Source organism: Micromesistius poutassou, assembly GCF_964030765.1.
Source record: "Micromesistius poutassou genome assembly, chromosome: 8".
Taxonomy (NCBI): Eukaryota; Metazoa; Chordata; class Actinopteri; order Gadiformes; family Gadidae; genus Micromesistius; species Micromesistius poutassou.
Window position 1 is genome coordinate 17,883,243 of NC_140278.1, and position 17,500 is coordinate 17,900,742.

The 17,500-nt window shown below is 51.1% G+C and overlaps 3 protein-coding genes across 9 annotated transcripts in view; all 3 read right to left on the reverse strand.

Annotated features, from left to right (window-relative positions):
* Positions 1-1,999, reverse strand: part of LOC311352054 (uncharacterized protein) — a 15,787-nt gene extending 13,788 nt beyond the window's left edge. For 4 of the 6 annotated variants that reach the window (XM_084472244.1, XM_084472242.1, XM_084472243.1 and 1 more), the window contains exons 1-3: positions 1,870-1,999; positions 1,703-1,727; positions 308-468 (exon numbers count right to left, since the gene is read on the reverse strand). In XM_084472244.1, coding sequence (XP_084328370.1) covers positions 308-362 — 55 coding nt within the window. In that variant the 5' untranslated portion in view covers positions 363-468; positions 1,703-1,727; positions 1,870-1,999. Of the gene's footprint in view, positions 1-307; positions 469-1,702 lie in introns of all 6 variants that reach the window. The other 2 variants (XM_084472241.1, XM_084472240.1) reach the window with 2 other exon arrangements.
* Positions 2,000-8,299: 6,300 nt separating this feature from the next.
* Positions 8,300-13,182, reverse strand: LOC311352164 (uncharacterized protein; the record flags this gene model as incomplete). 2 transcript variants are annotated; one of them, XM_084472383.1, is made up of 3 exons in its annotated part: positions 12,815-13,182; positions 9,563-12,181; positions 8,300-8,683 (listed from the first exon to the last, which is right to left on the reverse strand). In XM_084472383.1, exons 2-3 carry the CDS (start codon positions 12,155-12,157, stop codon positions 8,300-8,302), a joined length of 2,979 nt encoding a protein of 992 aa, XP_084328509.1. In that variant the 5' UTR covers positions 12,158-12,181; positions 12,815-13,182. The 2 variants fall into 2 exon arrangements, with proteins under 2 accessions (XP_084328509.1, XP_084328508.1); XM_084472382.1 differs by having other exon boundaries at positions 12,740-13,182.
* A 314-nt stretch (positions 13,183-13,496) lies between these two features.
* Positions 13,497-17,500, reverse strand: part of ntd5 (ntl-dependent gene 5) — an 8,668-nt gene continuing 4,664 nt past the window's right edge. The window contains exons 4-8 of the mRNA XM_084472281.1: positions 16,644-16,824; positions 15,769-15,845; positions 14,911-15,093; positions 14,522-14,719; positions 13,497-14,127 (exon numbers count right to left, since the gene is read on the reverse strand). Of these exons, the coding sequence (XP_084328407.1) occupies positions 14,045-14,127; positions 14,522-14,719; positions 14,911-15,093; positions 15,769-15,845; positions 16,644-16,824 (722 nt within the window). The 3' untranslated portion in view covers positions 13,497-14,044. The remainder of the gene's footprint in view (positions 14,128-14,521; positions 14,720-14,910; positions 15,094-15,768; positions 15,846-16,643; positions 16,825-17,500) is intronic.

Consider the following 17,500-nt stretch of genomic DNA (forward strand, 5'->3'; position numbering starts at 1 on the left):
ACTTGTCAACATTTGATCCTCGACCCAGCGGTGCACAGAGCTGCACACAGCGAAGCGGTACTGGTACAGTACAACAGTAAAGAGTACATTTGTATATAACAGCCCAGCACGCCACACTACTTACTCCAGCTCCATTACATGGCTAAGACATATCGGGGGGACGAATGAACCCAACCAAATACCCGCCTGTGATGTCCTTCTACCTCCGGTTTGGAGGCTACGACACTGTAATAGGAACTGTTTGGAAATCTCCTTTTTTTTTGATTGATTGACACAGGGCTACACCAATCCGACGGAGCCGGCTCACCTGAGCGGAACTTGTTCCTGATGAGGAGGGACCTCTCGGCCGCCAGCAGCGTCATGTCTGAGGGGGGCGGGGCTTCCAGGGGCCGTGGAGCAGAGAGGAAAAGTTTGTTCCTGGTTTCAGCCAACCAGGAGGAATGAACTCTTCGATTACTCTGCCTCTTCCTTTGGCAAAGGAGAGAGAGAGAGAGAGAGAGAGAGAGAGAGAGGGAGAGAGAGAGAGAGAGAGAGAGAGCGAGAGAGGTAGAAAGAGAGAGAACAAGAGAGGCAGAGAGCAATAGAGAGAAAGAGAGAGTGAGAGAGAGAGAGAGAGAGAGAGAGAGAGAGAGCGAGAGAGAGAGAGGGAGACAGAAAGCAGCAGGGATTTAATCAAGTGACTCTAACCTAATTTATAAGAGGCACCCACTGAGTATACTTGAGATTAAAGAATGAGGGAGAAACAGAAGAGACGTGTTGCTGGGGTTTTTTCAGGTCACCCGGCAGGCTACGGGCTACATGCTACGGGCTACGGGCTACACGCTACAGGCTACACGCTACACGCTACAGGGTGAAGCAGTGCTCTATTAGCAGTGACAGCCACAGGCCTGCATATAGAGGGGCCCGTCGCGGCCGCACCGGGGGGGGCCAGCCGTAGAACAAGAGAGGCCCCCGAGTCACACGGTGACGAAGGCAGACGGGCATTTCAAAAGAACGAAGGGAAGGGAACAGACGACAAGAGCAAGAGAGAGAGAGAGACGGAGAGAAAGAGAAAGGGAGAGAGCCAGACAGTGTGAGTGACAGAGACAGAAGCCCGGCGGGGGCCCCGGGGTCTAGGGGTACAGTACGACACATACGTAATGGTACCGCACAATGATAACACGCACACACACACACACACACAATGACGCACACAATAGAGAACCGCTGTGAGACACAGCCCACAATCGGAGGAAAAGAAAAACAATTAATTCAAACAATCTGGAAAGAGCATGCATTTGCATAGCATTCGGGAGCGCACAACTCTTATTAACAATATTGATTTGATTTTGCCAGACCCCGGAACACCCCAAAGGAAACCTGTTTTTTTTCGGGAGGCTATATACAAACACACACATTCGCACACACACACACACACACACACACACACTCCAGGTGCTGTGCAATAGCCGCAGTTATGCATATTAAATCACCACAGTGTTCGCGCTACTCCCAGAGCCACAAACCCACACGCTCCACTAATTCACTATATGAGGACATCCAGCCAGCCATTGTTGCAATCCAATAACACAACTCCTGATTGAGATTTCACCCCTGGCACTAAGTTGACTTTACAGTAGGGTGCGGTGGGGGGGGGGGGGGGGAAACATGCGCATTCTCCCTGACAACAAAAGGGCAGAGAAAAATGAAAGAGAATACTTACAGGGAGAGAGAGAATGAAGTCGGCCCTGGGGGAGGTGCGGAACAGAGTAAAGATTAAGTGGAGAGAGGAGCGAGATGGAGGAAGAGCAGCACAATAAGGAGAGCAGGAGAGAGAACTTTGTGGTGCTCTTAATGACGCTCTCCGTCTTTCATGTTCCCCCCTCGTACCTTTTTCCTTCCTTCCCCTCTTCCTCACTTGTTTATGTCCTGCGTTTGGCCGGAGGTGAATGAAAGGAGAGCGAACGCACGGCCCTTCCTTCTCTTAACACTCACACACACACACCTCAGACTGCTGCCCCTCTCTCTCTCTCTCTCTCTCTCTCTCTCTCCCCCTGCCTGCCCCCCCCCCTCTCCCTGTCCACCCCAAAGCATCCTGGATCTTTGATGCCAACTGTGAGCGACTGTCAAACCCCCGCCCCCCCCCCCCCCCGACCCCCCTCCATCAGGCAGGCTGGCCTCTCGTCTGACGCCCCCCCCCTCCCCCCCCCTCCCGAACAGCCATCGACCAGCCCAGACATCTGCTGGACGTCTGACAGACTGATTGATTGACAGAGGAAGTGACTGTTACACACATCCAGTTGATTAAAGTGTTTAAAACGTGTCTCTGTGTTTGTATGTGTGTGCGTGTGTGTGTGTGTGTGTGTGTGTGTGTGTGTGTGTGTGTGTTTGTGTGTGTATGTATCTCACCATTTCCATGGTGAGACTTGGTGAATGGTGCACTTTAAATATTAATAAATGGATGTGTGTGTGTGTGTGTGTGTGTGTGTGTGTCTGTCTGTCTGTGTGTGTGTATACAGTCAAACGTTTTTGTACAAATGTGTCATGTTATGTCATCCGACTGTCACAGAGTAATGGAGTATTGGAACCAGACTCAAACCCGTGTCTCTGTTACAGAGCCAGGGCCGGGGTTCAGGGGATGAGCGACGTGTGTTGTGCTTTTTGATCTGTGTTTTTGCTCTTCTTAAATAGTAATAATGTGTCAGAGTGGACAGAAAACTAGTTCCCCAGTCTTATGTGCACGGATACCGTGCACCATAGGTTACAGGTGCGTGCGTGTGTATGTGGGTGTGTGTGTGTGTGTGTGAGGCCGTGAGTGTTTCTCTATGTGTGTGTGTGTGTGTGTGTGTGTGTGTGTGTGTGTGTGTGTGTGAGTGCGTGCCTGCCTGTGTTTGTTCGTTTGTGCGTGCGTGCATGTGGGTGTGCGTGTGTGCGTGCGTTTGTGGGCGTGGGTGTGGGTATATGCGTGTGCCCGTGTGTATCTGTGTATGTGTGTGTGAGTGCGTGTGTATGTGTGTGTGTGTACATGCGTGTATCTGTGTATGTGTGTGTGTGTGTGTGTGTGTGTGTGTGTGTGTGCGTGTATCTGTGTATGTGTGTATGTGTGTGCGTGCATGTATCTGTGTGGGTGCGTGCGTGTGTGTGTGTGTGTGTGCGTGTGTGCGTGCGTGTGTGCGTGCGTGTGTCAAGAGTAGAAGAGATCTGTGTTTGTCTGTATGTGTGTGTGCGTGCGTGTATCTGTGTATGTGTGTGTGTGTGTGTGTGTGTGTGTATGTGTGTGTGTGTGTGTGTGTGTGTGTGTGTGTGTGTGTGTGTGTGTGTGTGTGTGTGCGTGTATGCTGCCTACAGCAAAGGGTGGGGGGTCAGTGCAGGAGCACCTGTTCTGCCGTTTTGACGGACAAGTTGGTGTGTGCTGGTTCAGCAGGTCATAAAAGAACTGAGCCAGGGAGGGGGGGCGAGAGAGGGGAGAGAGGGGGAGGGGTTAAGGGAGAGAGAGAGGTAGAGGTAGATGTGGGGACACACATGAGCGATAGAGAATGTGGGAAGGGGATAAGAGAGGACATCCATGAGGGAGCGCGAGAGAGAGAGAGAGGGAGAGAAGAAGAGAGGGAGAGAGAGAGATATAGAGCATGTGAGAGAGAGAGAGAGAGATAGAGCATGTGAGAGAGAGAGAGAGATAGATAGAGCGTGTGAGAGAGAGAGAGGAAGAGAGAGAGAGAGCTTGAGTGAGTGAGAGAGATAGAGAGAGAGAGATAGTGAGTGAGTGAGTGAGTGAGTGAGAGGGAGAGAGAGCATGTGTGTGTGTGAGAGAGAGAGAGAGAGAGAGAGAGAGCGAGCGAGGGCAGCTGCAGCCATTTTGACCGACGGAGGACCAATGACATTGATCTAGAGATCCACTTATCAGGGAACATGGAGAGAGGAGAAGCGCTGGGCCAGTAATGATGTCTGAGCGCCACACAGCCCCGGCTAATGTAACAGAAACGCACAGGGAAGCCAAAAATGTCAGAGGCTACATGATAGTAATCGATCGGTCATCGCCTCCGGGTTGTACCTCAGCCGATACTTTTTGTGTGAGTTGAAAGCGCACAGCTTCCACAAAATAAACATCTCCATACCGGTGCATCTCCATGAAGTCTGTTTAAATGGTCACCATTCTCCCACCCATGCCTCAAATGATTGACTCAGACAACATGCCACAATACTGAAGGACAGGTGACGTCATCATTTCCTTTTTTTACTTCATCTGCTCCGCCCACTCCCCCCCCCCCCCAGCCCCTCCCCCCGCCAGGCAGTCTGAAATGTGCTCATCAAGAGCTGGGATTCCCTGACTGATGAGCACCTGTTCCTCTTCTCTGGACACGCCCTCCCTCACACACTCACGTGTTAATCCCACGCTGTGTCTGGCCAGAGAGGTACGGTATCCAGCCCGTCTCTGTCCGTTTAGGCCCCGCCCCGCTTCTACACACACACACACACACACACACGTGCGTACACATATACAGACTCACACTCTCAACGGATCCCTTTGCTCCCTCAAACCCCCATAGTGAATGACACAAAAAATATGATTGTCACATGCCCATGGCAATGTGGTACCTTTTAATTTTCCATAAATAACTGACACATCATAAGCACATATATATGTTAGAATCAAAGTCCCAAAGTCCCTGACACCCTTAGTCTCTTACTCAGAAACCTCCTCCATTTGACAGCAGTACAACCGCACTACAGTAAAAAGGCGAATACAGGAAACAAACCATAAGCACAAGTGTGCCCTCACGTGGCCGCACTGTGCAACAGCAGCTGCATTTGGCCACAGATAATTCAACAGAGTCTTGTTGTCGATCTTTTCAATGCTCCGTGACACATCAAAGCAGAACCTACAGTCAACATGTCCAACGGGGCTATGTCTATGTCCTGGAGGGGGGGGTGGTGCTAAACATGCTTATGCTTGTTACTCATTCCCAAACTCAAACCCTCAAATTCCCTGGTCCTGTGTGTTTGCCATCGGTGCCTACCCCTCCCCGCCACTCCCGTACCTTTATCACTTCAATCACTTGGCCCCATGCCCCGTGCCAGTCACTGCGCCGGCTGCTGCTGCTCGATGCGACACACACACACACACACACACACACACACACACACACACCAGAGCACACACACACACACACACACACACACACACACACACACACCAGAGCACACACACACACACACACACACACACCAGAGCACACACACACACACACACACGCTGGGACCTCTCACTCTGTCCATCAGCATCGCATTCTGTCAAACTTCTTACTTTCAAGCTCTTCCAAGTGTGTATAGATGGTTTCCACACACAAACACTGATGTAGGCACACACATACATACACATGCACAGAAAAACTTGTGCATACACACACACACACACACACACACACACACACACACACACACACACACACACACACACACACACACCACCCCTTCCCCCATTGGCACACATACATACAATTACACACAATCTCACACACACACACACACACACACCTACAGCTGGACTGCGCTGATTCCGGCCAGCGGGCAGACGTAATGTTCATTATCACAGAGGACCATATACAGTATGTCCACCAATGCATCGGCCCAGCGGTGTCAATTAGGGACTGCTGCTTGTTTTTGTTGGCCGATTTATAAAACCAAGATAGAGAATGAATGATCAAGACACGGGAGTGGCGTCAGATCTTAGAAGTAGCCGAGCCTACGAGGCTGTCTATCTGCAGCGACAGGTGAGGGGGAGAGGAGGAGAGTTGTGTTACAGCCAAACACCAGATTTCATGCAGAGTGCTGCACTCTGCTGCAGAGCCCACTGCACTGCTTCTGGAGCCTTAAAAGGATTTGCCTGGCAGAGACTCGACTAAGGAAATTACAAAAATGAATGCAAATGGGGAAGCCCCACCTGTTGTTTACCAAGACGAATGTGTTTACCTCCGACGGCAAACCTGGCTTTGGTCCGTGGGCGGTGGGTATTAACAACTCTCAAGAACACCTTCTACTGCCTCCTCCTGGTCTTCACCTCCATACAAGACCCTGGAGGAACAGGGGGCCGGATAGGGTGGGGGTTAGTGTGTTTGGACTCCCAGCGGAAAAGGTACTGCGTTTGATCCCCAGTGTCCGCAGACTCCCCATTAGGCCTCCTGGAGCCAGAAGACCGACCCCCACCTGCTCCTTGTCCTCCTCAAACGGTACAACTGTGGAAATGAAGGAAACGACCACAGCAGTACAGTTCCTCTCTCTATGAGGGCCCCAGAACATACACGGGGTCCTTTCACCAGATCATAAATCACACGGTAGCTATGAGGTTCTACTCAGGCCATTTGGGCAGTATGCTATTTAATAACTTATGCTCAACTTTGCTCAGTGGCTTAAATTTACCAGAAAATAGGTTGGTGGGGGTGGGGGTGGGGCTGGCAACAGAAGGCTGATGATTCACGGACCCCCCAGGATGCAGTGGAGCAGCCCCAGCCATCAGTTCCAAACCTTTAACAGCTCTTTTTATTGCCTACATTTTAAACATGCCCCGGGCAGGCAGTTTGATACGTTCAATTAAATAAATCAATAAAATGGTCAAAGAAGAAAGTATAATAGACTCAAGCCGCACGTATGATCTGACACTGTGAGGTGTGCTTTAAATGAGTCAGCAACATGAATCATGGCATCGAAGGCTTCCATGTTTTTTTATTGTACGATAACTGAGAACATTTGGTCAAAACCGTAAAACATTATGATATGTATTTAATACATAATATCACCCTTCAGAAGGCAGCGTAATAAAGTAAATCATTTTCAATAACAACGTTAAAACAAGGTGAAAATTATCAAGTGCAAACGACTCACAGTGTATTTGACGGTCAGAAAGATAAATTAAATAAAATATTCAGTATAATTTATAGTGCAGCAGTGTAACTCTTACAACATGACTTAGCTTCTATGTACTGTGAGCGGCTATAGAGCCTGTGAAACTTGTAGTAGTTGGTTTTTCCGCATTTAAATCCACAATTACATGGAAATACAACAAAAGTTGTTTTTTGTTTCCATATTTTCAAGGGCAATTTGCAAATTAAGCATAATTTTTGCCCAAGGGCTCTCTTCATTCAAGGTAGTTTATAAAAAAACAAACACAAACAGAAACACTGTCAAACGTAGTAGATGACTTTTTTGGACCATCAAATGGAATGGAAAAGATAAATACATTCATGAAATAAATAAAGAACTAAATAATATATATATATGATTATATATATACATATATATATATATACATATATATATGTATAAATATTGCAAATGCTCCCTTGATTATCGCTGAATATGTGATGAGAGGAAAGAGACAAAAAGTCTGCATGGGAGTCGGTAAAGTCCGCCCGAATACCCCAGCCCCTTTGGCCTCTCTCTCCCTGTAACCCCCTCCCTCTCTCCCTGTATCCCCCTCCCTCTCTCCCTGTAACCCCCTCCCTCTCTCCCCCTCCCTCTCTCCCTGTAACCCCCTCCCTCTCTCCCTGTAACCCCCTCCCTCTCTCCCTGTAACCCCCTCCCTCTCTCCCTGTAACCCCCTCCCTCTCTCCCCCTCCCTCTCTCCCTGTAACCCCCTCCCTCTCTCCCTGTAACCCCCTCCCTCTCTCCCTGTAACCCCCTCCCTCTCTCCCTGTAACCCCCTCCCTCTCTCCCTGTAACCCCCTCCCTCTCTCCCTGTAACCCCCTCCCTCTCTCCCCCTCCCTCTCTCCCTGTAACCCCCTCCCTCTCTCCCTGCAACCCCCTCCCTCTCTCCCTGCAACCCCCTCCCTCTCTCCCTGTAACCCCCTCCCTCTCTCCCCCTCCCTCTCTCCCTGTAACCCCCTCCCTCTCTCCCTGTAACCCCCTCCCTCTCTCCCTGTAACCCCCTCCCTCTCTACCTGTATCCCCCTCCCTCTCTCCCTGTAACCCCCTCCCTCTCTCCCTGTAACCCCCTCCCTCTCTCCCTGTAACCCCCTCCCTCTCTCCCTGTAACCCCCTCCCTCTCTCCCTGTAACCCCCTCCCTCTCTCCCTGTAACCCCCTCCCTCTCTCCCTGTAACCCCCTCCCTCTCTCCCTGCAACCCCCTCCCTCTCTCCCTGTAACCCCCTCCCTCTCTCTCCCTGCAACCCCCTCCCTCTCTCCCTGTAACCCCCTCCCTCTCTCTCCCTGTAACCCCCCTCCCTCTCTCCCTGTAACCCCCTCCCTCTCTCCCTGTAACCCCCTCCCTCTCTCCCTGTAACCCCCTCCCTCTCTCCAGGCCCCCCCCCCCCCCCCCGCTGCGCCTCACGTCTCCATGTACTCCTCCGAGCCGTCGAGGTGGGAGACAGAGGAGCTGTACCACTCGGCGCTCTCCTCCTCCTCCTCCTCCTGGTGGATCCCTCCGCCTCCGCCTCCGCCTCTGCCGTCGTCGTCGTCTCCCCCGCCCGCCCCGGCTCCTCTCCTCTCGCTCAGCATCTCCATGGCAACCTGGTGGTAGGGGTGCTTGCGCTTGGTGTGCCGGCGCAGGGTGTTGCGCTCGGCGAAGCGCGTGTGGCACAGCGGGCACTGGTAGGGCTTCTCCCCGGTGTGCACCCGCTGGTGGCGCTGCAGCTCGCCCGCCTCCCGGAAGCGCTTGGCACAGATGGGGCACACGTAGTTCCTCTGGCCCGTGTGGATGTGTTTGTGTCGCTGGGAGGAGGGGAGAGGGAGGGAGAGAGAGAGAGAGAGAGAGAGAGAGAGAGAGAGGGGGAGGGCCGGTGGGATGGGTCAGTGGGTTGACCTCAGTGCAATTTTATACGTACATTTATACATGCAATGAAACGTGGTGGACATGGGTTTCCACGGTGGATTAACGCGTTACCATGACACTAGCATTCGATGTTCCAGGATGGGCCTCCATGCTGGGTTCAAGCCGAGGTTCACGCTAGCACCACCACCACGTAGAGGCTGGTGTTTACTACACATCATTTGAGACCTTATTCACACCATGCCATAGGACTTATTTATGCTGCATCTCTTTCTTCTGACAAATGTACTCATTGTTAGTCGCTATAAATAACATTTTATAAACGGTTTGTCTATAAAGGCCAGTAAGGTAAACAGTTTTGTACCTGTAATATATCAGTAGGCCGAATTAACCTCTTCAATATGCTATAAATAACAGTTACGACGACAAGGTCCAGGGTGTAGTATTTTGTGGCATCTAGCCGAGTGGCCTCGGGAGATAGGAAACATAGTATTCAGAAGTAGTTTCTGATCAGTAAATAATCCCATGAAAATAAGAATTGGTTTTGCGGCACATTAGAATGAGCCCTTTATATCTACACACAGTTGTCAAGGCAGAGGGGAGGTCTTCAGTATGTCGCAATCTGCAAACTCTGCAAACTGCCTGCTAGATGCCACTTCATCTTACACACTGCACCCTTGACGCCGATAGTGGAGGTGCCTATAAAAAGAAGAACACGCTGCTACGTGGTGCTTTTTCTTTCTGCTTGTCTTATGCCGTCAAGGCATAATGATCGGTCTTGGGAATAAAGCTGTGTTTAACGCAGCGCAGTCTGCACAGACCTGCAGGTGGCTGGAGCGCTTAAAGGCTTTCCCACACTGCTGACACACGTGGGGCTTCTTCTGGGAGTGGGTGATGGCGTGGCGCTCGAGGTCCGACGAGTAGAAGAAGACCCGGGGACACAGCTGGCAGTACAGGATCTTGCGGGGCCCCAGGGAGTTGGGGGAGGAGGACGGGGACAGGGGGTCCAGCGGGTCCAGGGGGTCCATGGCGTCCAGCTGGCTGCTGGTGAAGATGGACGGCGACGGCGGCGCCATGCTGGAGAAGTACAGGTGGTCCTCCAGCGGGACCGCCGGGTCCGACCCGCGACGGGTCGCCGGGTCCGTCCCGTGCTCCGATCCCGAGGAGGGGTCCGCCTCCGCCGGCGGACTCAGGGGGTCTAAAAGGTCAAAGGTCATGTCGTAGTTGTGTAGCGGAGGGGGGCTTCCTGATGTAAAGGGGGATGGCTTGGTGTTTCCTTCCTTAGATATGACTTCTGCTTCCACGTTGGCGTCTGAGGACTTGGTCTGAGTCGGACCGGGGGGGGGCACATGGCAGAGGGCCCCAGTGGCGGGGGTGAGGCTGTTGGTCTGGAGGCTGGGGGTGGTGGTGGTGGTGATGGTGACGGTGGTGGAGGACGAGGACGAGGTCAGGGCGACCGGGTTCGTGGTCAGGTTGTTACCCACTCCAGATAGGACAACAGAGGCGTTGTTGGGGCCCAGCTGGATCATGGGATAGGAGAGAACGGAGGGGCCCGGTGTGCTGAGCTGACCAGCAGACAGAGCAGGGAAGGAGAGGGGGCCGGAGCTGGCTGCAGTGATCTGGGAGAGCTGACCGGTCGAGGGGTCCAGGAGAGCGAGGGACGGACCGGAGGAGGAGGAGACGGAGGACAGGAGGAGGAGCATGGGGGTGGCGGTAGGGGTGGAGTTCTGTGCCAGGGAAAGGGGCAGGGAAAGACCCATCGGAGAGGAGGAGGAGAACTGGGTGGAGGCGGAAGGGGAGGAGAGGAGGAGAATAGGCGCGTTCCCCGGCGGGTTGGTGAGGAGCTGCATGGTTTGGTTCACTGCCACCGCGGCCCCAGCCCCGCCGGTGGAGGTCCCGCAGGGCTCGGCCGCCCTGGAGGAGTCTGAGTTCTTTGTGGCCGGGGCCCCCGTCGACAGCTCTGCCGCCTTTAAAGGCTCGGCGCTCTGAGGTGGGGACTCGGGGGCCGAGGGCTGTGGTGAGGAAAGCAGGTTATCGCGAGGGGCGGCGAGTGCGTGCGACGGGTTCCCCAAACTTTGGCCGAGGTTAGAGGCTAATAAAGTGACCAGCTGCGATGGCTCTTTCCTCTTTCCGTGAGGAGACGGGGACTGAGTCACGGAGCGACCTGAGAGCGGCCCGCCGTCAAGTGTGGAGGTGTCTATTTGGGGCACTTTGTGTCCTTCTGGACTGAGATTATACGGGATTCCCTGGTCATCTATGAAGAGAAAATTGTCATTGTCAGAGTCTATCGAGGAGAGGGAGGCAAATACGGAGGTAGAGAAGAACGAAGGAGACAGGATCGAATCTCCAAAAGAATCGGCGCCGATTGCGCTAAATGCTTGGTCGCCCTTCCTGGCCACACCACCACCATCATCATCATCATCATCATCATCATCATCCTCTTCCACCACGTCTCGGTCTCCCTCCCCCTCGAACTCGTCCACCTCCATTATCAGTGAGCTCTCACAGACAGAGTCGTTCCACGGGCGTCCACCGCTCCCACCGTCAGGGTCCCTTCTCCTCATGGGCAGGCTGAGGTCCAGCGGTTCAGTCTGTTCCCCCGTCGACTCCGCCTCCGCCTCCGCCTCCGCCTCCACCACCTTCAGGTCCAGTCTCTGCAGATTGAGAGGTACAGTGACTTCACATTCAACCGGGCCCCCTCCCTCCGCAGGCCTTGGTTCCTCTGGTTCTGCCCTGCTGGGCCCCAGGGGGTCTTCTGTGGCAGGCCCGTGATTGGTCGTAGTACTGCCTTTCCGAAGATCTCTTTTGTCATCTTCAGTCGTCTTCTCCACGGCCCCGTTCCCCACTCCATCAAACAAGCCCGCTTTGGGGGTTTCCACTTTTTGATGGACAGCTCCTGTGGTCCGGGGCTCGTTCATTATGGCAGATAGAGATGAGGCACGTGGGGGTTCATCAGGGTTTCTGTCGGAGGCGAGGACTGTCGAAACAGTCTCGGGGGAGACTGGCACAGATCTTGTGAACTCTGAGGGACGTAACTCTTTGGTCAGGCTGGTGGTAGTGCTTATGATCGGGTTTTTGCCCCGCACAATGATTTTGATTCTGATAGGTTGGTTGTTTGAAACAGGCATGCCGGTCTTGACTTTAGTTGGCTGCTTGAGTCCATCACTCTTGCAGGTTTTCAGAGGGAGTTGTTTGGACGGACCACTCGAGGCAGACGTTTCTCCATTAACTGATGAAACATGCCTGGGAGTCACAGGTGTGATGGGGAGGAGCTGTGGGTCACTGGCTAAAGTGCTGGGCGAGGTCTCGTCTGGTGGGCCGACAAGCACCTTAGGCCCCGATTCATCCAGAGGTTGGCGATCATGTTGGTCATCCAAGCTGCTGCTGGGCGGGGCTGCAGCCAACTGGGAATCCATTGTGGGGCATAACTAATGGTGTTCCTGAAAAAAAATCAATCAATCAATCAGTTATACAGGTTTTGAGTAAAGTGGAACAACAGAAATAACAAGCAATATCACAATTTTAAGCAGTCTCCAAACTAAAATAAAAAATGCTGTCGCAGCCTTTCTGGAAAACACCCAGGGGTCAAGTTGTTGGTCAAGTTTAGTTTAATTTGTTCTATTATCATCTATAGATGTTACTATTTCATCGTGTTGATATAGCCTGCCAATTTGTATCCCAACTCGTTCATTATATCAAATGAATGGTTATAAGGTGAATTGTTATGTGGTTATAAAAATGCATCTTTTATTAGACAGACAGCTTTTCAATGGGCTTAACGGTGCGATTTAAAATAAAAAAGTAATAGGCTATTAAAGCACGTTATCACGCTGTACCTATTGGTTGTAACCTCATCGGCATGCAATACTGATGACACACGAGAATGTAAATAATAACACAAATAATAACACTAACAATAACACTGACAATACAAGTAACGACAAGACATTCACATTTTGGACATTGCAATGTTGACATTAGGATGATTATTACGGTACCTCCAAATCCAACCGGTTGATATTGGTCAAAGGATAAACAGAGACACTGGGTGCAGGGTGGACGCCATTACGCACCGTGGTCCGAGGTCCGAGCTGTCAATAGCAGGAGGGCGGCGCGCGTGTGCTTTGACACCAGTCGAACCTTGGACGAGCCTAACATGAGCGCGTCATCCGCTGTAGAGAACCTACAGCCACAATGGAGCCCGCCGCTTCAGCACTTCCCTTTCTGTCCATCGTAGTATTCTCGGACCTACGGCCAGCCATTTTAGAGTCGAGGGTTCGAAACACGAATAGCAAAAACGCGAAAGCTTTAACAAAAAAAACTTTATCGTGATGAATTGAAGCTATGCTTCAAGAGCAGGTGTGAGGGGTTGCTCGTCATGCTGCCGATACATTTTGAACAGTATTTTAAACTCTACTCCACCCATATATTCGCTGCATAGGGACTGGCTTACCCGAGCCGAGGATATTTCCGGAGGACCAAATATGAATGTGCAGTGTAAAGGGTGATGCTGCGAATACTGAGGGAGGGAGGGGTCAAGGGGAGTTGCTATGGTGTCGCAGCCTACCGGGTCCGACTAGCAGCCATGTTCAGCCTATGACTACGGTTGAACCTGCAGCCTGTGTGTGAGTGTGAGCGTGAGCGTGAGCGTGTGCGTGTGCGTGTGCGTGTGCGTGTGCGTGTGTGTGTGTGTGTGCGTGCGTGCGTGCGTGCGTGCGTGCGTGTGTGTTTATTCATCTAAAGGAAACTCTGGAAGACTTTAAATTGTTTTATTTAAAATAATGCATCAACAAAACTGACAAGCCACAACAAGGCTTGATGCGTCCAAAACATGTTACCACGCTGTCAAAAGATGTCACAAATAACTTGAAGAAAAGCAACCCAGGCAGTCCCTTGAATATAGTGACAACTTACAAGGTATATGAAGGAAAAGTTCATAGCAGGTATAATATGTACTTTTAAATCATCATGAGGATTGCAATATGTCATTTTCAGAACATATTATGATTGTTAATCATGTATCGTCTGATTATCTTACACAGTGCAACGTGGTAGGGATGATAATAGAGAGGTTTAAAACCATATGCAGTGTTTCAAACATTACTGTGTAAAAAATATACCTTGAGAAATACTCAATGGTCTCACACATGCACAGTTATCAGGTACGTATGTGTGTGTGTGTGTGTGTGTGTGTGTGTGTGCGTGTGTGCGTGCGTGTGCACGTGTGTGCGCGTGTGCGTGCGTGTGTGTGTGACAGGCTGCTGAGGGCCCCTTGGTAGAGGCAGTAGATCGGGGGCCCCTCATCACTCCAGGTCTCCAGGCAAACAGGCGTCAATCTCTGAGACCAGCCGGTGGGGGAACAGCTTGTACTGCAGCCAGGTGGGCTCTGCGGACACAGGAGAGACACCATCACCCTCAGGACCCCTGCATGTATGTATGTATGTATGTATGTATGTATGTGCAGTATGTATTCATTATTTACAGGATACCTAAATCACCTGGATCTTAGGGCCCATGTAAACACATGCATACATACATACATACATGCATACATGCATACATACATACATACATACATACATCCCCTGGACCTTATGATATAGGGCCTCTTCAAACATCCATATGTACATGCATCGATGCAGGCATACTGGATATACAATATAAACTGTATCCTGCATAAACGGTGCATACATACATAACATGCATACCTCATACACGGTCCTCAATGCACACGCATACACAGAGAGACGGACAGAGAGGTAGAGATCGATCTGTCTTACCCAGGTAGCATTCTGGGGGCTGCAGTTTCCCGTCAAAGCAGCCCTGGCTGATGGTGAGGCTGCACTGTTTGCGGGGATGTTTGCAGAAGAAGGTGACGTTCTCCCCGTGGGGAACCATGCCGTCGGTGAGGTCAAAGGGCCAGCGCTTCTCTCCACCAATCAGCACGCGGCTCCGCTGGCCCGGGAGGAGACAGCGAGCTGGACGGGGACGGCCAGCCACGCAACGATTGGGAAGACAAAAGTTAAAGCAGAGAGAGAACAGAAGAAGAACATGACGCCCTGCAGTGAGTAATCATACTAGTTCTCAGTGTTCACTCTGTGTTGACATAGTGTACGCTCAAACCCTGACTACGGATGAGTGCGTGTCTCTTGGAGCCCTCCGGTCTCACCTCGACAGTGCGGGGGAGGGGCGCTCCATTTGCCACTGGCCAGACAGGTGACCTTCTGCTGCCCGTCCAGCAGGAAGTTCTTCTTACACAGGAAGTGGATGTCGTAGCCCACCTCGTACTCGGTCTTCTGCACGGCCACCACGTAGCCCTTCTCCACCGGAGGCGGGGGCACGCAGAACACCACTGGCACACACACACACACACACAGGATGGAGGGGGGACAGCTTGGTTTGAATAAATACGCTTGAAATGGGTTGCTCTGTTACAAATGATACAATACCACTTTTATTTTGAATTATTATTATGGTCCACTAGTTACTGTGTGTACTGTTTACACGGTATTGCAAGGCCTTGCTATGCCAATTGTAGCCACTAGATGGCAAGACAGCCCCGCAAAAGACTATTATGCGGTGCTAAACCGCCTACAAATGTTCCCTCTCTCCTACATATCATAGTTATTAAGCCTTCAATCCAAGTACAATACGTGTTGAATGGATTCCAGTGTGAGTAGTATTAATAAAGGGATTGATTGAAAATCGACATAATGTGGCAGTTTTTTTTAAGATTTTCCACTTGTAGCAACAAGGAAAAGCACCCACCCCCACACACAGGCACATACACATGTAGGCACAGACACACAGAAACACACATAAACACACAACAACAACAAAACAAATGAAATTTGTCAGACAATCAGACACCAATAAAAGGTATACGTATTGGTAAAAGTGCATGCATCTCATCTCATCTTTCTACCTGTCTCCCACTTGCACACACACACACTTTCACCCACATTGAACAATCAAACACAGTCAAATGGAAATGGATTCCTTGCCTTGACACCAAACACTAACTTACTTTGACATGCGGGGTGAGGGAACTGCCATGTTTGATTTCCTTGACAGAAATTTTCACTGCTTCCCACTATAGAGGCCCTGTTTGTGAGAATCATGGAGGAAAAAGAGAGAGAGAGAGGGAGAGAGAGAGGGAGAGAGAGAGGGAGAGAGAGAGAGAGAGAGAGAGAGAGAGAGAGAGAATGAGAGGAGGTATGGTGACATTTACAATATGGACTTACACTGGACATTCTGTTGACCGTATCAACAGACCTACCGGATGTACATGTTATCGTGCGTCTGTCTGTCACTGCGTCTATTTTTCCCCCAGTGCTCCACTTTGTCTGACACACGCGCGGACGCACATGCGCACGCTTGTGTTGGATCCATTAGGCCCATTAGATGAGTCAGAGCGAACACGGGAGTCAACACAAGATTAGAATATAATGACCTAGTTAGCCAGAGAGATCCCTCGCTCTGGTCAATGATGCTCCGCCCCTTTTGTCACTCTTTGACTTTAACATTACCTTCAGCACCCCCCCCCCCCCCCCCCCCCGCACACACACACACACAACCACACACAAACATACACACACACACACACACACACACACACACACACACACACACGCACAGTCGACAGTCCCACAAACCATTTGACATTCGCGTTCTTCTTCACACCCTCCTCTTCCTCGTTGGTTTCATCATGTCTCTCTACCTCCTCCTACTCGCCCGCTTCCCTTGCCTGTCAGCCCACCCACATACTCACACACACACACACACACACACACACACACACAGGGTCTGTATGTGTGTGTGTGTGTGTGTGTGTGTGTGTGTGTGTGTGTGTGTGTGTGCTCCATCTCCATGCGCTGAGCCCTGCGGTTCTGCCAGGCTCACCCCGACAGACAGCTGTAGAGGATGCTGGTCCCGACGGCCGCACTGCCCTGGACGCTGAATTTGCTGAGCACCTCGTCGGGCAGGGCGCAGGTGGGGGTGGGCGTGGCGGGGGGCCGGGTGGTGAGGGGCCCCGTGGTGGGGGCCTGGAGGATGGGGGGCCTCGTGGAGGGGGGCGGGGCTTCTGTAAAGGGGGGGCAAGATGAGAATGACAGCTTTGATGAGCAAGATGATAGCGTTTTTGCAAAGTGCTTAAATTGCCTGTTGTCATGTGAGAATCATTACAGGGTTGTTGGACGGCTGTGCAGTAAAGGCCTGCTGCTCATGTGAACATGTGTTTCTTTGTGTGTTGTATGGCTTATAAGGATAGCCATTGGCATTGGGAACTGAAGGAAATTGTGTTTTACACCTACTGCGCCACCTTCAAAACAGACACACACACACACACACGTAATGATAATCACAGTGTTGATGACGTGGTAGGCCTAATAGTCCTACAGAAGGCTGATTTCTATGACCCAGATACGCTGGGGAACTTCCATTGGCTGTTTGATCACTTTTAGGTTGATAACTTTTGTTATAAACCAAATGGTGAAGAAACGGAAGCAGGAATGATGGAACAGAATGAATGAGACCGAAAAGAAGAAGGCGGGAAGTAAGGAAGGAAGGAAGAAGATATATGAATACAGTGTTCAGTATGTGTTGTTATTTTGATACAGGTAAAATGTCTGATGTCTTTGGAGTTAAATAAATATAAAAGGAGCGTAGCCACATTTTTCAGAAATAGCTAAATCTATGCAGTAGATTGTATAACACTTTGCATTGTTCTTGCCAAGAGCAGCTCATTCTGAGCGCGGCCC